General features: G+C 40.6%; 1 protein-coding gene across 8 annotated transcripts in view; it reads right to left on the bottom strand.

Moving 5' to 3' along the window:
• corn (microtubule-binding protein cornetto) overlaps positions 1-26,019 on the bottom strand; it is a 127,457-nt gene that overhangs the window by 21,662 nt on the left and 79,776 nt on the right. For 3 of the 8 annotated variants that reach the window (XM_076184873.1, XM_076184874.1, XM_076184879.1), the window contains exons 4-11: positions 21,519-23,444; positions 21,284-21,334; positions 17,731-17,855; positions 17,463-17,603; positions 13,021-13,065; positions 7,190-7,287; positions 6,245-6,334; positions 3,397-3,580 (exon numbers count right to left, since the gene is read on the bottom strand). In XM_076184873.1, coding sequence (XP_076040988.1) covers positions 3,397-3,580; positions 6,245-6,334; positions 7,190-7,287; positions 13,021-13,065; positions 17,463-17,603; positions 17,731-17,855; positions 21,284-21,334; positions 21,519-23,444 — 2,660 coding nt within the window. The remainder of the gene's footprint in view (positions 1-3,396; positions 3,581-6,244; positions 6,335-7,189; positions 7,288-13,020; positions 13,066-17,462; positions 17,604-17,730; positions 17,856-21,283; positions 21,335-21,518; positions 23,445-26,019) is intronic. The other 5 variants (XM_076184876.1, XM_076184875.1, XM_076184877.1 and 2 more) reach the window with 5 other exon arrangements.

Raw genomic sequence — 26,019 nt, forward strand, 5'->3', positions numbered from 1 at the left:
TTATTTCCTTGTGAATAATATGCCAGTTATAAGAAGGAGCCGGATATGAGAATAACGGATAAAAGAGCTTTTACTGTATTTGGGTCATGAAATGTGTGTGATTGTAGAGTAAATTGAAGGAGATAGGCAGTGGTTTTGGTACAGATGAGAGTAAATGGGAAGAGATAGGCAGTGGTTGTGATATAGATGAGAGTAAAAGGGAAGAGATAGCCAGTATGTTTGTGAGAAGAGAGATGGATGTGTTAAGTGGGTGAGTGCATACCTTGACAAGTTACCTCCCTTATATGGGGGGAAGAAGCCCTTGGTGTTTTACAGGAAGAGAGATATGCTTGTAGTGACCCGCTTTTGTATCTTTCAGCATCCAGTTTGATCTTAAATTCTTGTATAGTTTTTGCACTCACTGTTTTTTCATTCAGTTTGTTCCAGATATCTATCACTGCGTGGGAAGCTATTCTTTTTCAGATCTCATCTGTAACTATCTTTTTTTTAATTTATTTTTGTCCTCTTATTTTTCTTTTATCCCACTTTAGTAAATCATCTCTACCAATGACTTCTATCCCTTTCATAATTCTGTAGATGGTTAGTAGATCTCCTCTTTCTCTTCCTTGTTCCAGGGATGGTAGTTTGAATTTGTCCAATCTTTGATTGTATGTCAATTTGGAGAGTGCTGGTACCATCTTTGTCATTGCTCTTTGAATTCTTTCTAATTTCTTTATGTTCTTTTTAGTACTAGGTGTCCACACTGTTGCAGCGTACTCCAATCTTGGTCTTATCAATGTAACTATTGAAAAAGGTGGAAAAAGAGAGTCACGGGTCTCATTCCGAGTTTATTCCTAACCAGTTTCGCTTGTAGCTTCTTCAGAGGAAGAAGCTACAAGCGAAACCAGTCAGGAATAAACTCGGAACGAGACTCATGACTCTCTTTTTCAACTTGTCACAATGTCTCAACAAATGTAACTATTATTTTCTTTACCATTTCTTCATCAATGTGTGTGTGAGATATATATATATATATATATATATATATAGTAGAACCGCTACTTACGATTGCCTAAACATATGAATTTTCCAACATACGATGTGAAATTCGTTCTAATATTTGACTCTACACCCGAAGTAATTTCCAACATACAAAGTCGTCGAAGTTTCGCATATATACGGCGTTGAAGTTTCATGGTTAGCCCGCTAGACTGCAGTCAGTTCACAGCTCTCCTTCGTGTCATGCGGTTCTCCTTGTTCTGATCGTAAATAACAGTGCTTAACCCCTTCCATACGGTGCCGCACACGTAGGTGTCATGGGGAGCGAGTGTATTCGCGAGGCTGCCATATCGGCGTCTTGATTATATTTATTGTAGTCGCCCCTCCATAATGACATTCTTTCTAATTCTTTTGTAATCGCATTTTCTATGGTTATCAAAATTCACGGGTGAAGAGAGAACGATCGATATAAGCGGTGACTATATTTTATTATGCGAGTATTATTACGACACGTACGGCTGGCATTGGCTGCTGCCACCGAGATCTAACTCCATGACGCCTACGTGTGCGGCACCGTATGGAAGGGGTTAATACCGTCCTTTTTCACATTTCCTTTTTTATTTTATCATCATGGGTCCCATGAAGGCTAGTGCGAGTGGTAGCAGTGGTGAAAAATGGAAGAAAGTAATGCTTTCCTTAGAAGTAAAGCAAGAAATCATAGAAAAGCATGAGAGCGGTGTTCGTATAAGTGATCTGGCTAAACAATATGGCCGAAACATGTCTACAATCTTGACGATATCTAAGGTAAAGTGACAATAAAATCCCCTTTTTATTGATTATTTTCTTATAATTTTTTTTTTTTTTTTTTTTACTTCTCTTATATACAGTAATGCATTTGTTTTATTGCTATGTGTAATTATCTGCAGTACAGTATTTATTAAGGAGTTGTCATAGGTTTTTGGGCTGTGGGACGAATTAAACGAATTACAGTGTATTCTTATGGGAATATTTGATTTAACATACGACCATTTCAACATACAAAGTAGGTCCTGGAACGAATTAAATTCATATGTAGAGGTTCTACTGTATGTATGTATGTATGTATGTATATATATATATATATATATATGTCCCAATACTTTTTCATCAATCTCCCAACTCCTTTTCCATCCCCATTCTCCTCCTCACTTCATTTCTCACTATCCAGCCTAGTAAGCCTATCAGGTACCTCATCTCAAACACATTTAAACTCTTATTCTCTTATTTTCCATGTTTCTGCCCCATTCAGTGCTGTTGGCACAATCACCCTTAATTACAATCTCCTCTAAGCATCCATTCCCAAATGTCTATTTCTCATTATATTTTTTAATCTCCCAAGGCTTTTACTAGCTTCTCTGAATCTGCATTCAACCTCCACTCCTCCCTTTACTGCCACATTCACCCCCAAGTATCTAAAGCTATCCACTTCCTCCAGTCTCTCTCCCTTAATACTCTGTTCCAATTTGTTGCCATCCTCTCCTCTTGTACATCTCACCACCTTACTTTTAAGTACATTATCTTCAACTTCCTTCTTTAGCACACCTTCCCAAACTGTCACTAACTTCCTCAATCCCTCTTCTCATCCTGCTACAAGTGCAGTGTCGTCAGCAAACAAGTGCCTTATCTCCCATTTTTCTTCATATTCTTTAACCACCTCCAATCCCTGGCCCATTACCATTGCATTTAACTCTTGCACTACCTCATCCATGTGTAAATTGAACAGCCATGGCGACATGACACATCCCTATCACGGTCCCACCTTTACCTCAAACCACTCACTCTCTCCATTTCCAATTCTAATACAGGCTCTACTCACATAAAAACTCTTGACTGCTCTTAACAGCTTTCCTCTTATCCCATATATCTGCAATACCTCCCACGGTGTCTTCCTGTCTACCTTGTCATAAACCTTTTCTAAATCCATAAAGGCCCAAAAAACATCCTTACCTTTTCCCAAAATTTTCTCACATATCTGCCTTATCACAAAAATCTGATCCATGCAACACTTAATGTCCTAAACTCACACTGTTCTTCACCAAATATTCCCTTTGTTCCTCTCCTAATCCTCTCAATCAAAACCCTCCCATAAGCCTTTCCAACTATACTCAAAAAACTGTCCTCTTTTCCCTTGCAAAGCTGAATTATACTGGCCCTCTTCCAAGCCTCCAAAACTCTACTCCCTTTTACACAAACATTAAACAACCTCAGCAGCCAGTCCTATCACTGTACCTCCTTTTCGACATTCTTCATGACACCCATCAAACCCAGGTGCATTACCTGCTCTCATCATTCTTGTACCTTGGGGAAATGGAAAGAATAATGACAGCAGTACATCATTCTCCACAAAACAGTCAAAACAATCAAATACAACTTACTAACCTCTAGATCTGAATCAGTAATAGAATAATCATGAATAAGCTTGCTGATGAGCGTGTGCAGACGTGTTGCGAGGTTAGCCAGGGCCACAGATGCTCCAGATACCTCAGCTCCTTGGCAAACCATCACATCCCGGGCCTTCACTTGCAGATTTGACATTTCTGACTGCAAAGCCACATATTCTTGTCTGCAACAAGACAAACTATGATACTCCTCTTTTCTGTAACAAAAGCACTATTATCTATATCAACAACCTAATTCCTGATCAAGAAAAAGAAAAAAAATTAATTCTTCAAGATTTGATTTGTTGAATGCTGAAGTCAACATTTTGAAAAATATTGCATTCCAACCCCCCAAACTTGATATATACTGGACTCTGTGCACAGCCCTCAAACACTTGACTTGCATTACCTCCACTCAGCTTCACTCTCTTGCATGCATCACCCACATGTTGTTGCCAACATTTGGTACAACTACTGCTTCATATTTTCCTTTCATCTCTTCCACAGTCGTCCTTTTATTTTTTCATATTACTCTCAGGGTAGCCTTTACCTTTTATCCCTCCCTCATTCTATCTCTTCCTCCAGCTTTCCATGTATATTCATTAAAGAGATGCATAACTTTCTAATTGCTCCATTTTCTCCTCCAGTATGCTTTGTGTCCTCCATTCATAACCTTACTCTGATACATTAACTTTGATTTCTTCCTCCAACTGACCTAAACAAATTAGTTTCTCTTATTATAAACCTCCAGATCCACAAAATTCAGGAAAAATTGCTCCCCTTTCTCTCATTTTCTCAGTTGTCTCATGAATATTTGAAAATACTAAATCCTCAAAGTGTAAATTACAATTAAACATCCAATTAAATACATACATACATATACCAAGGCTTTTTCCCCCTTACATGGGAGGTAGCCAAAAAACAAGGCATAAAATTCACTCCCACCCATTCCATCCCCACATACTACTCCCATCTACCCCATCCCTCCTTATCTTGGCACCTCCTGGATCATCCCTGCATCTCGCCCACTACCCTAGGTTAGAAGCAGTGTTGCAAGACACAGCACATCCACAGCAAGGCTGCTTCATTAAATTGGAGAACCCCCCTCTCCGTCACCTCATGCAGAAATGGAGAAGACAGGGAGAAATCCCTTTGGGCTGCATCAAAATATCACTCAACACATACTCCCTCACCTAAAACTATCCAATTCCTCCAGTCTCCCTTATTACTCACTTCCAGTCTACTATCACTTTCTCCGCTTGTAAATCTCATCACCTTACATATATCCACATTTATCCTCAACTTCCTTCTTTCACACACCTTCCCACACTGTAACTAGCTTCCTTAATCCTTCCTCTGATCCTGATACAAGCGCAGTGTTATCAGCAAACAACAACTCGTTCATCTCTTTTTTCCATTTTCTTTAACAATCTCGAATCCCCAACTCATTATCCTTACATTTACCTCTCATACCACCCTACCCATGTATAAATTGAACAGCCAAGGCAATATAACACATCCCTGATGAAGTCCCACCTTTACCTCAAACCATTCACTCTCTCCATTTCTGATTCTAATACAAGCTCTACTGCTCTCATAAAAACTCTTGACTGCTCTTAAATGCTTTCCTCCTATTCCATATATCTGCAATACCTCCCACAATGACTTACCCCTGTCATAAGCCTTTTCCAAATCCATAAAGGACCAAAAAACATCCTTACCTTTTCCTAAAGCTTTCTCACATATCTGTCTTACTACAAAAATCTGATCTACACAACCCCTACTTGTCCTAAACCCACACTGTTCCTTACCAATCACTCCCTCTGTTCCTCTCCTAATCTTCTCAATCAAGATCCTCTCATAAGCCTTCCCAACTAAACTTAACAAACTGATCTCTCTGAAACTACTACATTCACATTTGTCCCCTTTTCCTTTTTTCCTTGTAAAGAGGAACTATACAGGCACTCCTCCAGTCCTCCAGCACTCTACCCTCACTTAAACAAACATTAAATAACCTCACCAGCCAGTCCACCATCACTGTACCTCTTCTTTTTTAGACATTGTGCATGACATCCATCCAACCCAGGTGCCTTAGCTGCTCTCATAATCTTAACAACTGCCTTCACCTCATCTTTCCTTACTTCTCCTCCATTTTCCTTACTCATCAGTCATTTTCTCAGTGCTTCCTACTGCAACTACCTTTCCCTCCCTATCCCCCTTCACATTTAGCATGCATGCATATATATATTATACACATATATATATATATATATATATACACATATATATACATATATATATATAGACATTGTGCATGACATCCATCCAACCCAGGTGCCTTAGCTGCATACACATATATACCATAGGATATATACATATATATATATACATACACATATATACCATAGGATATATACATATATATATATACATACACATATATACCATAGGCTTTTTCCCCCTTACAAGGGAGGTAGCCAAAAAAGAAAAAGGCATAAAAACCATTTCCATCCCTAATACACTCCACTCCCCTCCACCCTTCCTCTCATTTTGGCACCTCCAGGATGACAGGTCATCCCTGCATCTTGTCCACTGCCCTGGGTCAGCAGTGTCACAAGACACAGCACATCCATGGCAAGGCCGCTTCATTAAATCTGCGACCCACCCTCTCCATCCCCTCATGCAACTCCCTAAAACACTGGTCATCTTCCTCTTACTACCTTCTTTTCCATTATTTCTCCATTTGCACCTTTTACATATTCTTCTCCACTTGATTTGCCTCTTCTGCCTCACTTAATTTCTTTCCAACATTTTTTTATTCCTTTCAAAATTTGATGTCATACTCCTACCCTATTTCAAATCTGCTCTGCTCTTTGCCTCCTTTATTTCTCTTTTCTCTGTACCTCTCATATGATTCTCTTGTCCTTTTTGCATCCAATCTGTAAGGAGATTGTATGAAGGAGTGATTGTGCCAACAGCATTGTATGGGGCAGAAACATGGAATATAAAAGGGGAAAAGAGGAGTTTGAATGTGTTTGAGATGAGGTGCCTGAGAAGTATGATGGGGGTTACTAGGCTAGATAGAGTGAGAAATGAGGAGGTGAGGAGGAGAATGGGGGTGGAAAGGGAGTTGGGAGATAGTGTTGATGAAAGAGTATTAGGATGGTTTGGGCACATGGAAAGAATGAGTGAAGAAAGAGTAGTAAAAGAGGTGTGGAAGGCACGTGGAAGGAGTGAACATAAGGGGACAATCTAGGATGAGATGGATGAATGGGGTAAAAGAGGCATTGCAAAAGAGGGGAAGGTCCATTGGGGAAGGTCCATTGGGGAAGGACAGGAGAGGACAGAAGACAAGGGTGAATGGAGAAGGGTTGTGGGATGATGCTGTGATGCATGAGGGGGAGTGGGTGGGGGATGGGGGATGAGAGAGTATGTATGAGAAATAAATTGACAGCCCTAAGGGATTTCTCTCCCATCTTCTCCTTTTCTACATGAGGGGACGGAGGGGGGGTGGTCGCCGAATTAATGAAGCTGTCTTGCTGTGGATGTGCTGTGTCTTGCAACACTACTTCTGACCCAGGGCAGTGGACAAGATGCAGGGATGACCCATCATCCAGGAGGTGCCAAGATAAGAGGGAGGGAAGAGGGTAGAGGGGAGTGGAATATGTAGGGGATGGAATGGGTGGGAGTGGTTTCTTTGCCTTTGTTTTTTAGCTACCTCCCATGTAAGGGGGAAGAAAGCCTATGTACCCACCCATTCACCTAGGTACGAACAAAATTGCCCCTCCTTATACCTGCGTTGTTCAGCAAGTCGAACCATGTGCCGTGCTTCATCATCTTTTTGCTGCAGACGCTTTGATAGATCATCACGCTCTTCACGTACTTTGGTCACCTGGAAAAAGAAACTAGTTTAGTCATCTTTATGGTTGTCATATGGAAAATTTGACTGAGTTCAGTTGTTGCTCCCTAGACTGTCTGGCCAAGCAGTCCCTTCTCCCTAAGGAATGCCATGGCTGAAATGGGGTTTCCCTACAAACCCTTTGTAGAGTGCATATTGTGTTGTTGGTATGCGTGACTGTGTGCACTGCAATCTTCCATAATGTGTTGTATAGTATGGGGTGAAGTGTTGCGTCCTGGACAGTTATCTGCAATACAGTTATCAAGCATCTACTGATAGCTTAGAAAGGCTAGATTGTGGCTGCATCACAGTCTGACCAGGTGGACTCTGTTTTTTACGGGGAAGAGAGGATTCAGGTGGATGAATAACAGGGGGCCTGGCATGTAGCAATGTGTTGTCTTTCAGCTTGTTGATGGACCAGTGAGTGATATGATTATGGATATATTTCCAGAGCCTGGTGTCTGGTGGTTGTGGAGAGAGTATTTGTATGTGATACAGGTATTATGGTGTTGTTTTGATGTTTCTTGGTGTGTATGGGTGTTCTGCTATGTAGTGTAGTGGATGTGCTGTGTTTGTGTGCCTCTTATGTCAAGGTGATCCTTGAGTTTGAGGACTTTTGTTTCATAGTGTAAATGATCTGTAGGTATTGTACTTGTACAGCCTATAATTGTCTTCAGGGTTTGGTTTTGCATGGTCTGCAGGGTGTTGCAATGTGTCTCAGCGAGATTAGGGGTCTGTGGAGGGCTTGCACAATTCATCATTGAGCATATGCATTTAATATTAGTTTCTTTGTTTTGTTCAAATGTTGTACCTGTATTCTATTTCAGTGTGTTAGGTCTAGGTGTGCATTTATTCTTTATGTTTGTGATGTGTTGTTTGAATGATATGGATATATTGTATTTTATGCCAAGAACCTTGGGTGTGTGCGTGTGTAGTACGAGTGTTGATATTGAAGTATCGTATGTATTTGTGTTATGTTGTCCAGTTGGAGAGAAGTGTGGCTGTAGATTTAGTTGAGGCTATTTTGAGTTTATTTGTAGTAAACCAGGTGTTGAGTGTGTATGGTTGTAGTATTTCTGCAGATTTGTCTGCATTATGGTGTGTGCATGTAATTATGATGTCATTTGCATAGGAAGATATGTATTTCTAAGGTGTCAGGTGTGGGTACATCATGCATGTATAAAGTGTAGGGGATAGAACTGAGCCCTGTGGTACTCTGTTCTTAATGTTTCTGGTGTGTGGTGATTGGCCATTATATGACACACATGCATTTCTACCTGCCAGATCATTAACCAGCCATCTTTTGGTATTATTGTGCATGTTTGTGTTGTATATTTTGTTTGTAATGTTGTGATAGGGGATGGCATCAAAAGCTTTACTAATGTATAGTATTATGAAAAGTGTTCTGTGATGAGACCTTTCTGAATTTATGCCATCTAAGACTCATGTCAAGTTTATCAGAAGAATGTTTGTGGAGTGTAGTTATGTGGATTGGCTGGTGAGATTATTGGGAAGGAAGTATACTGGTGGATTCGATTAGTACATGTACAGCTATGCTATATTAAGGCAAGGAGGGCAAGCATGGATGCAGTAGTTTTAGAGGGATCAATCTGTTGACTGCAGACAGCAAGGCACATGGACATGTGTTGAGAGGATTAAGAGGGGAACAGAGGGAGTAATTGGGAAGAGCAGTGTGGGATTAGGAGAAGAGGGTACATTGATCAAGCTTTTGTGGTGAGACAGGTGTGTGAGAAGTTTGGCAAAAGGTAAGGGGGTTTTTATTGGACAACTATGAACAGAAATTTATTAAAGTAATAAAAAGATGTTTTGGAAGGAAATTAAGACGGGAAGAGGAGGCAAATCAAGTATAAAATAAAAGGTAAAAGGTTCAGATGGCCTGATGGAAAAGAAGCCAGTATGAGGAAGATCGGCAGAGTATTTTAGGGAGTTCTTAAAGATGATGAAAGCAGGTAAGGCACCTGGTCTGGATGGATGCCATGCAGAATGTCTAAAAAAAAGGAGGTACACTGATGGTGGACTGGCTGGTGAGGTTATTTAATGTTTGCTGGAGAGAGGGTAGAGTGCCGGAGGACTGGAGGAGTGCCTGTATAGTTTCACTTTACAAGGGAAAAGGGGACAAGTGTGAATGTAGTAGTTTCAGAGGGATTAGCTTGTTAAGTGTAGTTGGGAAGGCTTATGGGAGGATCTTGATTGAGAGGATTAGGAGAGGAACAGAGGGAGTAATTGTTGAGGAACAGTGTGGATTTAGGATGGGTAGAAGTTGTATAGATCAGATTTTTGTGGTAAGACAGATATGTGAGAAAGCTATAGGAAAGGGGAAGGATGTTTTTTGGGCCTTTATGGATCTGGAAAAGGCTTACGACAGGGTAGACAGAAAGGCACTGTGGGAGGTTTTGCGGATATACGGGATAGGAGGAAAGCTTCTAGGAGCTGTCAAGAGTTTATGAGAGTAGTAGAGCTTGTGTCAGGATTAGAAATGGAGAGAGTGAGTGGTTCGAGGTAAAGGTGGGACTTCGTCAAGGATGCGTTATGTCGCCCTGGCTGTTCAACTTATACATGGATGGGGTAGTGCGAGAGGTAAATGCAAGGGTAGTGGATCAGGGATTGGAGATGGTTACAGAAAATGGAGAAAAGTGGGAGGTGACCCAGCTGTTGTTGGCGGACGACACTGCACTTGTGGCAGGATCGGAGGAGGGATTGAGGAAGTTGGTGACACAGTTTGGGAGAGTATGTGATAGAAGAGAGCTGAAGATAAATGTGGGTAAAAGTAAGGTGATGAGATGTACAAGGGGTGAAAGTGGCAGTAGACTGGAAGTGAGCATTAAGGGAGAGCGACTGGAGAAAGTGGATAGTTTTAGATACTTGGGCGCAAATGTGGTAGGAAAAGGTGGAGTGAAGGTGGAGGTAGAATGTTGATTGAGAGAGGCGAGTAAATGCCTTGGTGGATTAAAAAGTGTAATGAAGAATAGACATTTGGGAATGGATGCTAAGAGGAGACTATATGAAGGAGTGATTGTGCCAACAGCACCGTATGGGGCAGAAACATGGAACATAAGAGAGGAAGAGAGGAGGAGTTTGAATGTGTTTGAGATGAGGTGTCTGAGAAGTATGATGGGGGTTATTAGGCTAGAGTGAGAAATGAGGAGATGAGGAGGAGAACAGGGGTGGAAAGGGGGTTGGGAGATAGGGTTGATGAAAGAGTATTAGGATGGTTTGGACACATGGAAAGAATGAGTGAAGAAAGACTAATAAAAGAGGTATGGAAGGCAGATGTGGAGGGAGTGAACATGAAGGGATGTCCTAGGATGAGATGGATGGATGGGGTGAGGGGGGCTTTGGGGAAGAGGGGAATGTCTGTTGAGGAAGGACGGGAGAGGACAGAAGACAGGGGTGAATGGAGAATGGTTGTATATGGATGATGTTGTAATGCATGAGGTGGAATGGGCGGGGGAATGGGGGGTGAGGTTATGTGTGAGCAAATTTTGACGCAGCCCAAAGGGATTTCTCCTCGTCTTCTCCTTTATGCATGGGGCGATGGAGAGGGGGGGTCGCCGATTTAATGAAGCGCCCTTGCTGTGGATGTGCTGTGTCTTGCGACACTGCTTCTGACCCAGGGCAGTGGACAAGGTGCAGGGATGACCCGTCATCCAGGAGGTGCTAAGATGAGAGGGAGGGTGGAGGGGTATGGAGTGTATTCAGGGATGGAATGGGTGGGAATGATTTTATGCCTTTTCCTTTTTGGCTACCTCGTAAGGGGGAAAAAGCCTTGGTATATGTATGTATGTATGCTAAATGTGAAGGAGGATAGAGAGGGAAAGGTAGTTGCAGTGGGAAGCACTAAGAAAATGACCATGATGAGTGAGGAAAATGGAGGAGAAATAAGGAGAGATGAGGTGAAGGCAGTTGTTACAATGATGAGAGCAGGTGAGGCACCTGGGTTGGATGGATGCCATGCAGAAAGTTTGAAAAAAGGAGGTACACTGATGGTGGACTGGCTGGTGAAATTTTTTAATGTTTGTTTACAAAGGATTACAAAGGATTACAAAGGCGGAGCATGCCGACAGGAGACCTTTTGATCCATATCTAGGTCGGATGCGAAAAAAAAAATCATATTAATGATAAAATAATAAATAAAAACTATGATAATGTAAATAACAAATAAAATACATAAATAAATGCATAGGTATAGTTAAATAATAAACAAACAGGTAAATAGTAAATAATAATAAATTGACATATAACTAATAATAAATAAAAATCAGACAGACAAATGATAACAAAACAAAAACAAATAATATAAGATAAATTATAATCATTACAGCATCTTACTTAGGTATTTATCTAAATGATTCTTAAAGCTTCAAACTGAACTACATTGCACTACCTGTGCAGGAACTTTATTCCATTCATTAACTATACGGTTGGCAAAGTTGTTTCTACCTACTTTCAAATTGAATCTATTTCCAGACACTTTGAGACCATTGTTTCTTGTCTGATTCTCATTCAATGTAAAAATTTGGTCACTTTTGATGTTGTCAATTCCCTTTAGAATTTTAAAGACCTGTATCAAGTCACCTCTGAGTCTACGCTTTTTTAGAGAAAACAGATTCATATGTTTTAGTCAATTTTCGTATGATTTATTTTTGATATTTAGAATCAGTTTTGTGGCTCGCCGTTGTACTCTTTCCAATGCTATATAAATCGTTAGTTCGTCCACATTTGGAATATGCTGTTTCCGTATGGTCACCGAATCTCATTAAAGACATTGACAGACTGGAAAAAGTACAACGGCGAGCCACAAAACTGATTCCAAATATCAAAAATAAATCATACGAAAATCGACTTAAGCACATGAATCTGTTTTCCCTAAAAAAGCGTAGACTCAGAGGTGACTTGATACAGGTCTTTAAGATTTTAAAGGGAATTGACAACATCAAAAGTGACCAAATTTTCACATTGAATGAGAATCAGACAAGAAACAATGGTCTCAAACTGTCCGGAAATAGATTCAATTTGGAAGTAGGTAGAAACAACTTTGCCAACCGTGTAGTTAATGAATGGAATAAACTTCCTGCACAGGTAGTGCAATGTAGTTCAGTTCGAAGCTTTAAGAATCATTTAGATAAATATCTAAGTAAGATGCTGTAATGATTATAATTTATCTTATATTATTTGTTTTTGTTTTGTTATAATTTGTCTGTCTGATTTTCATTTATCATTAGTTATATGTCAATTTATAATCATTTACTATTTACCTTTTTGTTTGTTATTCAACTATACCTATGCATTTATTTATGTATTTTATTTATTTTTACATTATTATAGTTTTAATTTATTATTAATTTTTTTTTTTTTTTTTGACCTAGATATGGATCAAAAGGTCTCCTGTCGGCATGCTCCGCCTTTGTAATCCTTTGTAAATCCTTTAATGAGATTTGGTGACCATACGGAAACAGCATATTCCAAATGTGGACGAACTAACGATTTATATAGCTTGTTAATGAGTGATGGACTTTTGAAATCAAAAGATCGCGCAATCAGTCCTAGAATCTTATTTGCTTTCTCAGAGGCTGAAATACACTGCTTGGATGATTTGAGGTCGTTACTGATAATTACGCCGAGATCTTTTTCACTATCCACTTTTGTTAACGAATTTCCAAATAACTTGTAATCGTACTTACTGTTATTTTTACCTATGTGCATTACCTTGCATTTAAGAGAGGGTAGAGTGCCAGAGGACTGGAGGAGTGCCTGTATTTTTTACAAGGGAAAAGGGGACAAATGTGAGTGTAGTAGTATTAGAAAGATCAGTTTGTTAAGTGTAGTTGGGAAGGCTTATGGGAGGGTCTTGATTGAGAGGATTAGGAGAGGATCAGACGGAAGTGATTGGTGAGGAACAGTGTGGGTTTAGGACAGGCAGGGGTTGTGTAGATCAGATTTTTGTGGTATGACAGATACGTGAGAAAGCTTAAGGAAAAGGTAAGGATGTTTTTTTGGGCCTTTATGGATTTGGAAAAGGCTTATGACAGGGTAGAAAGGAAGGCACTGTGGGAGGTATTGCAGATATATGGGATAGGAAGAAAGCTTTTAAGATGAGTCAAGAGTTTTTGCGAGAGTAGTAGAGCATGTGTTAGGATTAGAAATGGAGAGCGGTTTGAGGTAAAGGTGGGACTTTGTCAGGGATGTGTTATGTTGCCATGGCTGTTCAATTTATACATGGTGGGGTGGTGTGAGAGGTAAACGCAAAGGTAGTGGGTCGTGGATTGATGATGGTTAAAGAAAATGGAGAAAAGCGGGAGATGAACCAGTTGTTTGCTGATGACAGTGCACTTGTAGCAGGATTAGAGGAGGGATTGAAGAAGTTAGTGACAGTGTTTATGAAGGTGTGCAAAAGAAGGAAGTTGAAGATAAATGTGGGTAAAAGTAAGGTAATGAGATGTACAAGGGGAGAAAGTGGCAGTAGACTGGAAGTGAGTATTAAGGGAGAGAGACTGGAGGAAGTGTATAGTTTTAGATACTCGGGTGTGAATGTGGTGGGAAAGGGAGGAGTGGAGGTGGAGGTAGAATATAGATTGAGAGAAGGGATTAAATGCCTTAGGGGATTAAAAAGTGTTATGAAAAATACAGATTTGGGAATGGATACTAAGAGGACATTGTATGAAGGTGTGATTGTGCCAACAGCACTCTATGGGGTAGAAACATGGAACATAAAAGAGGAAGAGAGGAGTTCGAATGTGTTTGAGATGAGGTGCCTGAGAGGTATGATAGGGGTTACTAGGCTGGATAGAGTGAGAAATGAGGAGGTGAGGAGGAGAATGGGGGTGGAAAGGGAGTTGGGAGATAGTGTTGATGAAAGAGTATTGGGATGGTTTGGACAAGAATGAGTGAAGAAAGATTAGTAAAAGAGGTGTGGAAGTTTAGCGGTGGAAGGAGTGAACATGTGGGGGTGACCTAGGATGAGTTAGATAGATGGGGTAAAGGGGCATTGGGAAAGAGGGGAATGTCTGTTGAGGAAGGACAGGAGAGGACAGAAGACAGGGGTGAATGAAGAATGGTTGTGTATGGATGATGCTGTGATGCATGAGGGGGAGTGGGTGGGGGATGGGGGGTGAAGGAGTATGTGTGAGATGCAGCCCAAAGGACTTTCTCCCTGTCTTCTCCTTTTCTGCATGAGGGGATGGAGAGGGGGAGTCACCAATTTAATGAAGTGTTCTTGCTGTGTATGTGCTGTGCAGTGGGCAAGATGCAGGGATGACCTGTCATCGAGGAGGTGCCATGAGAAGAGGGGGGAAGAGGGTGGTGGGAAGTGGAATATGTTTGGGATGGAATAGGTGGGAGTGGTTTTTATGCCTTCGTTTTTTAGCTACCTTCCTTGTAAAGGGGTAAAAGCCTATGGTATATGTATGTATGTATGAACTTGGACAAGGTGTATGACAGGATCAACACAAAAGTTTTGCATGTGTTGTGGTCATAAGATTTTATATGTGAAAATTAGGATACATGGGCAGACTGGGAGTTCTTGTTCAACATATACATAAATGGGGTGCTACGGGAGGTTAATACAAAGGTGTTTGGCAGAGATCTGGAACTGGTGAGTGAGGAAAGGAATGTGGATGGTGAACCAGTTGTTTGCTGATAAGACTGCACCTGTGTTTAATTTGGAGGAGAGAATAAAAGAGTTGGTGATTGAGTTTGGAGAAAGTCAAGTGTGAATGTGGGTATAAAAGTGATGAGAAGTAAAAGGAATGAAGATGGTGACAGGTTAAATATGAAGAGTTAGCAGCTGGTGGATGTGGAGAAATATGGTAGGGGTTACTTGGTTGAATAGAATGAAAAACGAGGTGAGGAGGAGAGTGGGAGTGGAAAAGGAGATGGCAGATAGAGTTGGTGAAAGATTATTGGGATGGTTTGGACACATGGAAAGAATGAGTGATGAAAGATTAGTAAAAGAGGTGTGAAATGCAGAGGTGGAGGGAGTGAACTTGAGGGGATGACTAAGGATGAGATAGATGGATGGATGGATGGGGTGAAGGGGGTGCTGAGGAAGAAGGTAATGTTTGTTGAGCAAGAAAGGGAGAAGGCAGGAGATAGGGATGAGTGGAGAATGAATGTATGGATGATACTGTTATGCAAGGAAGGGAGGGATAGGGGGTAGGGGGTGTTTGTGTTAATGATATTTCAATGAATCCTGAAGAGATTTCTTCCCATCTTTTCTTTTTTTGCATGATGGGGTGGGGGGGGGGTGCCAATTAAGTGAAACAGCTTTGCTGTGGATGTACTGTGTCTTGCTGCATTGCATTTCGGGCAGTTGCCAGATGCAGGGATGACACATCATCCATGAGGAGCTGAGATGGGGGGGTGGGGGGTGGAAAGGGTGGTGGAGGGGAGTGGAATGGGTGGGAATAGGTACATACCTCTGACTTGGCTACCTCCCTTATATGGGGGAAAAAGCTTTCGGTATATAGACAGATAGGATGTGGAGTTAAGTATCTGGGATCATGTGGGTGTGGATGAAGGAGAGGTTATGGAGTGAATTATAGAGTAAAGGAAGCACAATTTCACTCCCACATGCTAAAGACTATGAGGTCTGAGCTGTCTGAGTTCATAGCTGGAACATCAATAACTGATTGGATCTTAGCTCTTTAGATTCTTGTGGAACACTAACACGAGTTTCAACAAAGGTGCTCTGCAATCTTCTGCAGATCTGTAGGATTCTTGTGAGAATTATTAATCTGGTGTCTGGTTTATACTCTAGGACAGAAGTGTGAAGATGTGTGTAGCTTCTTTCTGGTTAATTCACAATTGAGGCTGGAGGAAGTGGAGAGTTGTATTTGGGGTTATATGTGGGCAAAGAATGCAAATGAGATGGAGGTGAATTATAGAGTAAAGGAAGCAAGTTAATGCCTGGGGTTGGATGGAAATCAAAAGTGGTTCAAGAAATAGGAATCTGGGGATGCACACAAAGAGAAGACTGCATAAGGGAGTGATTGTGCTCATGGCACTATGAAAAGGAGACCTGGAATCTGAAGGAGACAGAAGGGAAGAAATTTAAATATGTGCAACATATAGTGTTTCAGAAGTATGGTGGAGGTTGTGGGGATGATTCGAGTGAGAAATGAGGAGGTGAGGTAGAGATTAAGGAAGGATTGAAAGCTGACAAATAGGGTTGATCAAAGAATACTGAGATGGCTTGAGCATATGGAAAGAATGAGTGAAGAAAGACTAGAAAAATGAGTAAGGAAGGCAGAGGTGGATGGAGTGAACATTGGGGGCAAGACCAAGAATAAGATGGATGAATGGAGTAAACATGGGGTAGAAGACAAAGAATGAGATTCACGGATGGGGTGAAGGGAGTCTTGAGTAAAAGAGGAATATTTGCTGAGCAGGGAAGGGAGAGGGTAAGAAAAAGGTGTGAGTGAAGAATGGTTGCAAGTGGATGATAAACTGATGTGGCTCAAAGGTATTTCTCCTTGTCTTCTCCATTCATTTGAGAGTAGAAAAAGATGGAGGATTGCCACGTAATGAAGTGATGGGGGTAAACCAGCTTTGGCTGTTGGGCCCTGCTGTGGAGGTGTTGTGTCTTGCTGCATTGTTTCTAACCCAGGCATAGGGCAGGGGAGTAGGAATGAACCTTCATTCACAAGGAGCTAAGATAAAAACAAAAACAAGTAATTGTTGTATGGGTGAGGAATGGGTGAGGTGTGTGTGCATACCTTGGCCAGTCACCTCACTTATATGGGGGAAGAGGCCTTATATACTGATAGATAGATAGAAAGTGCCTAAATGCATTTAAGATATGTTAATAAGTTTGGTGAGTGTTATGAGAATGGATTATGTAAGAAATAAGGCAAGGAATATGGTTGGGAGATAGAAAGACCTGCTAGACTGGGTTGATCAAACAATGTCAAGGTGATTTGAACATATGGGTAGTATGAGTATGGAACAATGAGCAAAAAGTGTGTGGAAAACAGAAATGGAAGGAGTGAACCTTAGGGGAAGATCTAGAATGAGGTGGATGAACTGGGTGAAGGGTGCAATGAATGGAAGAGGAATATCTGCTGAACAAGGATGAAAGTGCAAAAGATAGGAGTGAATGAAGAGTGACTGTAAATGGATGAGGAGAGAGGGGAGATAATGTATATCTTTACCTCTGTTTCTGATTCCCTTAAACATTCAGAAAGTGCATTCTTTTCTTCAGACATGAAATCTGCAATCTCCCTGCTCTCATTCTCAAGGTCTTGTGCCTGCTGAAGGAGCATCTTCTGAGCAACCAGACTTTTCTCCAAGTCCTGGAAGAAAAAAAGAATCCTTTTTAGTTTTTTAAAATCAAAGCAATAATATATAAAGCATACAAAAGAACTTGTAGTTTCATATTGATAACAATATTTCAGCTTAACATCAGCTTCATTACCATACCTTTTTAAGTTTGATTACACATTCCTCAGATTCATTAAGCTTTTGTTGGAGTTTCATGTTACATTCAGAAGAACTGAAAAGTTGGGTTTCAAGTTCTATCAAGCTGTCACCTCTATTATTGAATTCTGCAAATAGAAAACCATATACTAAATAGACACATACTCCATCAATTCAAATAAACATGTACATGCATAAAAAACAGTTTTCCACTAGTAGTAGACAACTGGAACAAACTGGACAAAACAATAGTGTCCAAAAACCATACACAAATTTAAGATCAAACTAGCCATGGCAAGATACAAAGACAGAACATCACGAACATAGCTCCCCTTCCTGTATGATACAACTAGGTAAATACAAAGTAAAAGGACTGGGGAGGAGAAATAAATAGGGAAGTTGTACGTACAACCAAGGGCTTTTTCCCCCTTACAAGGGAAGCAGCCAAAGTCAAAGGCATAAATCCATTCCAACCCATTTCATTCCCACATACTCCACTCCTATTCACCACCCTTCCCTCCTTCTTTTCTTGGCTCCTCCTCGATGACAGATCATCCCTGCATCTTGCCCACTATCCTGGGTCAGAAGCAATGTAGCAAGACACATCCATAGCAAGGCCACTTCATTTAATCATCAACACCCCCCTCTCCATCCCCTCAAATAGAAAAAGAGATGTGGAGAAATACCTTTGGGCTGCATCAAAATATCATTCATACATACTCCCTTACCTCACCATCTCCCACCCACTCCCTTCTATGCATTTCCTCAACCCACCATCTCCCACCCACTCCCTTCTATGCATCACAGTATCATCCATTCACTACCATTCTCCATTCACCCCTATCTTCTCTCTTTGACCTTCTTTACTGAACAGACATTCCCCTCTTTCCTAATGCCCTTTTTACCCCCATCCATCCATCTCGTCCTTGGTCTCCCCTTCATGTTCACTCCCTCTACCTCTGGCTTCCACTCCCCTTTTACTACTCTTTCTTCACTCATTCTTTCCATGTGTCCAAACCATCCCAATACTGTTTCATCAACCCTATCTCCCAACTCCCTTTCCAGCCTGGCTCTCCTTCTCACCTCCTAGTTTCTCATTCTATCCAGCTTAGTAACCCCTACCATACTTCTCTGGCATCTCATCTCAAACATATCTAAACTCTTCCTTGTATTATACAATATACAAGTGGAAGTATGGGAAGTACATTACTCAAGAAATAGAATGAAAGGTTTACAGACATATGGATACTCAAAGATATTAGAGTATCCCATACAAACAATCCCCAGACAACAAAACATTTCTTTCATAACCCATAAACTGCAATATACATCACACGATGAATAGCATGTAATTGCAACATACGTCATATGACAAACAGCATGTAACTGCAATATACATCATATGTTGTGAAGGCTTTTCTTAAACTTGGCAATCTATATTGCACTCCCATATGTCTTAAAATGAAGTTTGCTAAACCAGGGTGAATGAGTACACACACTACACCTACCTACCCATGCATCTTATTCTCCTCAGACATCTGGATGACCCACAACCCTCTACTTCTCCTGGTGTAGGTACACAAAAAAAATTCTATAAAAAAGAAAAACAGTGGATGACTGAAGCAGCAGTGATGAAAGTGTGAAAAAGTAGTAGAAAAATTCCCCGTTGCTCACCCATGCATGACCACTACTCACCACCTGCTACCTCAATGCAACAAAATGTGCAACTTTGCTACACCCCCACATCTGAAGTAAGGCAAATAATTAACTAATATTTAGTTTTCCTATACATTTCCATGCAATCTTTCATTCTGTAACACTAAAAATTTCTTTTGAGCTCCCCCCCCCTAACAATTGCACACCATGGGTATGACCAATGAAACCCTATTGTGCAATTGGGTTAAGTGACTTATGGACCCACCTGAGGGCTGTGGGTCTCCTGCAAGAGTGACCAGGTGCAATGGACTGACTGACTGATTCAAAGAGTGTAGAAAACAAATGGTAGACAAAATACAATCTACTTCTATATTCTCTCTTGAGAATGTAGACTTAGATTGTATTTTGTCTATTCTTTGCTTTCAGGAGGCAATGTCCCCAGAATGGAAAAGAGGCAAATTTAGTCCTAGTTTATAAGGTAGGAGGCAGGAACCCTGAATCACTGATTAGTGCAATGGACAAAATGTGTGAAAGAATCCTGAAAGACAGGTGAACAGAATACTTGGAAAAGATTGGGGTTTTGAAAACAGGCAGCTCTGTTGACCATCTTGCAGGACCACCACAAGCGGAGTTTCCATTATTGGTCTTGCAGTCAGGGGAAAATGTGTACATTATTTCAGGGACTTATTGAATGAAGAGAAGGTTAGGGAGGGTTTGATTGTGGCAGGAGATGCCAGGAAAATGACTAATGGGAGAGGAGAACAACAGGGATATAAGAAAAGAGAAGATACAAAGAGCATTGAAAGAAATGAAAGCTGGTAAATCACCTGGTTTGTCATGTTGTTTGACAAAGGTAGTAATTACAGTGGAATGGCTAGTGAGGTTGTTTAATGTGTGCTTAAGGTACAAGACAAACATGAATTGCATTGGCATACCCATATCCATGTCATCACCTGGCACTAAAGCAATACCAACATAGAATTAGTCTAGTGACAAATGTGAACTGTCCTAAATACAGCCACTACACAGAAGTAGTAGAGCATATTATGCAATTTTGTCCAACTCATTCCAGACACCTATACAAAAACTCTTTCATTGGGTAATGAATGGGGTAAACTGGTGGCCATTGCCAAGGCATGTTTCTTGGGGGCTGTATGGCTTTTGAAAGAGAGAACAGGGGCAATGGATTGATTGACTGAATAAAAGAATAACCTACTGAGACATTTAAAATGTAAGTATGTACATAAGCAACTTAACTGACCTTTCTCAACTCCTTCCATGGATGTGAGCATATCCATAAATGCAAATAAAAGTAAAGTAATGATGGTGGCGAGAGAGAGATGATATTGAGATAGAAATAGATGGAATACAATTGAAACAAGTGGAAGACTTTCAGTACTTGGGAGTTCAAATACACGAGAGGTGTTATATGGAGAAAGAAATAACGAGCAGAATCGAAAAATATACAAATAATCTAAAATTAATGTATCCACTACTAAAACGATACTAAGACCAGTATTAACATATGGCTCAGAGACCTGGACACTAACAATGAGATTAAAGAGCAAGATACAGGCAGCAGAGATGAGAATGTTGCCATTAATAAAGGGAGTAACAAGAAGAGATCGCTTAAGAAATGAGGATATCAGAGATGAACTGGACATCGAATCAATATTAGAATTTGTAGAAAGAAGTAAACTGAGATGGTATGGACACATCATGAGGATGAGTCAAGAAAGGTACCCTGCTAAATATTATCGATGGAATCCAAGAGGGAAGAGGCCAGTAGGAAGACCTAGAAAGAGATGGAGAGATGGAGAGATGGAGTGAGGGAAGCAATTGAAGCGAGAGGATCAACAATAGAGAGTGTGGAAGAAGAGGAACTTTACGAGGATCGTACCTGGTGGAGAAGTTTCGTGAGGCATCACAACTGACAGGGCACTGGCCCTACCTGGTGTATGGTAAAGGTAAAGGTAATGAATGGGGTAAACTGGTGGCCATTGCCAAGGCCAGTTTCTTGGAGGCTGTATGGCTTTTGAAAGAGAGAACTGGGGTAATGGATTGATTGACTGAATAAAAGAATAACTTACTGAGACATTTAAAATGTGAGTATGTACATAAGCAACTTAACTGACCTTTCTCAACTCCTTCCATGGATGTGAGCATATCCATAACCCTTTTACTTGTCCTGTCCAACTCACTCTGGACTTCCTCCTTCTCACCTTGCTCATCTTTAAGGGCTTGTTCTAACTTTTTGGCATCACCTCGAATACTCTCCAGTTCCTGCACCACAGACAGAACGCGGGCATGCTCAGTCTGCAGACGAGTATGTTCTTCAGTTAAACGTTTGAGCTTGTTGATCATTTCACTTTCCCCAAACTTCCAATCCAAGTCAACCTGCACCTCAACATCAATACTGTCATTCTGCTCAACGCCTTTCTCAACCTTCTCCCGAACAATTTCAATCTTTTGTCTTTGAGTTGATTCATCTTCTGATTGGTCAGCATAAGCATCCACCGTACTGGCTGAGTTTTGCCGGGAGAGTGCCTTCAGAGCAGTGTTGACATCACAACCTGTAAGTGATGTCTGGACGGCTGTTTCAATACAAATAATGGCTCTCTCCTTCCTGCCAGTGGGTCTTGAATCACGGGAAGAGGATGGAGTTCCTTTGGGGGTTCCACGAACACCAAGAGCTCCATTTAGAGCTGATGAAGGTAAACTAGAAGTCATGACATTGCTGCGGGTGCGACTACTACTACTACCACTGGAATGGGCACAATCAGATGACTTTCCTATGGATTTGCTCCTCCTGAGTCCACTTTTGGCTTCTTCCTCAGCAATTAGCTGTTCCTTCCAGCGAGCACTCACCTCTCTCGCCTTCTTGCGTGGCAAAGTGGCATACTTATCTAAAGTGTTCTTAGTTTCTTTTGCAAGGGAATGTACTCGACCATCATCTTTGTCATCTGCACTTTCTTTTTTCTTCCGTCGTCCAAGAGTTCCAAACCTATCAGCAACTTCCTCCTTCTCATTCTTCTTCTTGTGCACCTGTGAGCCAAATTTATCCCCTTCTTTGGCCTCACTTGTTTTCTTCTTGCGCCCTAAAGTACTACTCTTCTCAGATTCATTTGAGGAATCACCTTTTCCACGAGTTGTCACTTTGTCTCGTGAAGCATCACGGCTGCGGAAGCTTGACTTCCGCTCTACAGATACACTGGTCCTTGGTGATGAACCTGCGCTAGGGCTACTGCCAGTTTTTAATGCTGATTTTCTATCTGCACTTCTCACTCCTGCTGAAGCAGATCTGCCTGAGGACCTGGGAGTGCTGCCTCTTGCCATGTGGTCTGTTCGTGATGCCGACCCACTTGAAGCAGACCTCCTCTGCCGCTCAGGGGTCCTTGGAGGATCATTGCGAGGTGATCTTGGAGAGTTTCTACCTGAGGAACGTGGTGACACAGGTGATGATCGGGCTGATGATGTTGGAGTTGGGGTAGCTGAACCAACCCTAACAGTATCTTTGTTAGCTGGCTTGGATGCTGTTGAGATACTGCTGCTGGCCTTCCGTTTACCAGAGTCTTTAACCTTACCCTTAGATTCAGTGTTGAGAACTGAAACGACAGTGTCCAGTGTTCCGTCACTTCGTGAAGAAAGGGACATGTATGGATCGTCTGAAGACATAATAGATGATGGAAGGGACATGAAGTTAAGTGAAGATGGGCCACTCGATAAGTTCATACTAGCAGCTTCTATCTCTTCTAATTCAACGTCTTCCTTGACTGAATCAAGTGGCAAACGAAGGCTCTGGTCGTGGTAACTTATTTCTAAAGATGTCGCAGGAATAGGTCCTGTGGGTGATAGGAGTTCGGGAGTGCTTACAGGATCTGGTATCCCTGTCAGGTCGGGGGTGCCGTGGTTTGAGGAACTGTGGGGCACATACTGATTCTGGAAGGTGAGGTGAAAATGGGTGCCATTGGTACTGGGTCCAGTGCTTGGCTCCTGACTCACGTGGATCTCTTCAGACTGTTGGACATCACTGTTGAAGGCAAATTCATCATCTTCGTCACCTGAAAGTAGATGATGATCATGAGGTACGGTTAAACACACACAATGTTCAGTTGACAAAACACATTCCTTAATACCTTCTGACTGTAGTGTTGGTATGAAAAGATGTAGAAAAGTATCACTGTAATATATTATGAATGAATAAGGTCTCTTGCATTTGTTACCAAGACTATCACTGGCAGACACTTTTTCAATTACATATGAATAAACACACTTTAATACCAATACATGAGAGCAATGCATTGAAAAACTTGTTTACCTAACTGCATATACATATGCTTTATGATTTTATAAACCTCTTAAAGTGCATAAATGCATGGATATTGTATATAAATTACACTGGCCTGCGTTTAAATTTTTTTTTTCAAAGGTCAAAGGTTTTTCAAGTGATTTATAGGTTTTTTTGTGCGCTGAATCCAAAAATGCCATCCGTTTCCTTGGATCAGATCTAGTTTTTGAGATATGAGAAGTGCGACTTTTGGGCCTTGTATAGTACTAAGTATAAGGAAAACGAGGCTGCAGGTATAGCCTATTCTTATTTTTTTTTGCATAAAAATTATACTGTAGCACCCCGAAACTGATACTGAAACCTAATGATGTTTTTGTTTACTTTCAGGAAACTGAAACTGAAACTGCATTGACAACACTGAAACTGAAAATGGTTTAGAAAAGTGTGATCTCCAATCAATGTGACTGATTTTATAAGAATCTGTGCTTTTTACAAGAATCTGTGCTTCTTGTGTTTCTATTTTGGACACGTATCTTAGATTGACAGAAAATGGAACGCAAATGCACAAATCATCCTGATAGGTTCTGCTACATATGTGGTAATGTGATTCTTTCTCGTCGACTAGCAAATATAACTGATTTTGTGAAGAAGGCATATCATGCTTACTTTGGAGTTAAGCTTGGGGACCAGGACAAGCCATTTGCACCCCATGTGAGCTGCAAAACATGTGTCGAGAACTTGCGTGATTGGAGAAATAAAAAAAGGAAGAGTATGCCATTCGCTGTTCCAATGGTTTGGAGAGAGGGTAAAGATCATGTGTCAGACTGCTATTTCTGCATGACTAACAGGGAGAACGTTTCCACCAGGATATTCGTGTCATGGAAGAACGCTACCAAGGCCGGTGGGATGTGAACTTTCTTGCGGACTACTGTTGGTGTTTGAAACGAGACGTGGTGGCTGCCCAACACAGGAGAAAGTCACTGAAAAGGCCCTTCATCCATGATTAGGAGAAAGTCACTGAAAAGGCCCTTCATCCATGATTAGATTTTCTGTAATATATCCTCTTTATCTTCTGAACTATGCAAGAAAAAATTATTTCTTTTGTCAAGAATTTTTTTCCAAAATTAAAGGGAATAAATAGCACTAAATGGCGTTTTTAATTATTTTTACCGCCTCGTATCTCAAAAACGTGACCTGATTGAACAAAATGAGCGTGATTTTTAGATTCTGCATAGCAAATTACCCTAGAATCAGTTATCAGATGCTTTACCTTTGAAACTTCGCAGGCCAGTGTTATTGTTTGCATTGCATAGTATGTGAAACATATGGTACTATATATTAATGCACATTATATATAATGATGTGTGATGTATGCATAATGAAGATATAGATCACAGGAGGGTAGAATGATGAGCGAGAAGAGTGCAGGGCAGAAACATAAAATTCACATTATAAAAATGGAGGAAAACTACTTAAACAAAATATGGGTTGATATAATTCATGTATTCATGGAGAGGCAACCATTCAGCATACCCTCCTTGTTGAAGGGGGTTACGGTGGGTACCTCCAACTGAAATAGTCAATACCTATTTTTATCTGGTCAAGCCCACTCGTTTGATTATTTTCACTGCTTCAACTGCCTGTGTGAAGTGCATTATATTTTAGGTGCTTATTAGATTAACATAAATGAAAATTAAAAAGGAAATATTTATGCCTTGTAAAATAAAAGCATTTGATCAGTATTGTTGCCGTTGAGACTATCGCCACAGACTTGTTCATGCCACGTGGTCAACAACCAACTGCCACACTTCTCATTCTAAGTTTCTTTAATATTTTATTCATAAACTTTCAAGGGCACCTGGGAGCCATGCCGATGGCTGAAGTACGTCACTTGCAACTGAATAACAGCATCTGATAAATCTACAAACAAGGTGGTGAAGGTGACCAAGGTATGGGCAAGCAATGAAGGAATAATGGATATGATGGGAATCTGAGGAAAGAATAGAGATAAATTTTTCTCAGTTCCTATCAATCAACTCCAATTTGCTAGCTGACAACCCATATATATATATATATATATATACATATATACATACATATACATATATACATACATATACATATATACATACATATACATATAATACATACATATACATATATACATACATATACATATATACATACATATACATATATACATACATATACATATATACATACATATACATATTTACAAAGGATTACAAAGGCGTAGCATGCCGACAGGAGACCTTTTGGTCCATATCTAGGTCGGATGCGAAAAAAAATCATAATAATAATAAATGAATAAATAAAAACTATAGTAA

The sequence above is a fragment of the Oratosquilla oratoria genome, chromosome 5, assembly GCF_046742065.1.
Source record: "Oratosquilla oratoria isolate Oo_2021 chromosome 5, ASM4674206v1, whole genome shotgun sequence".
Lineage (NCBI taxonomy): Eukaryota > Metazoa > Arthropoda > Malacostraca > Stomatopoda > Squillidae > Oratosquilla > Oratosquilla oratoria.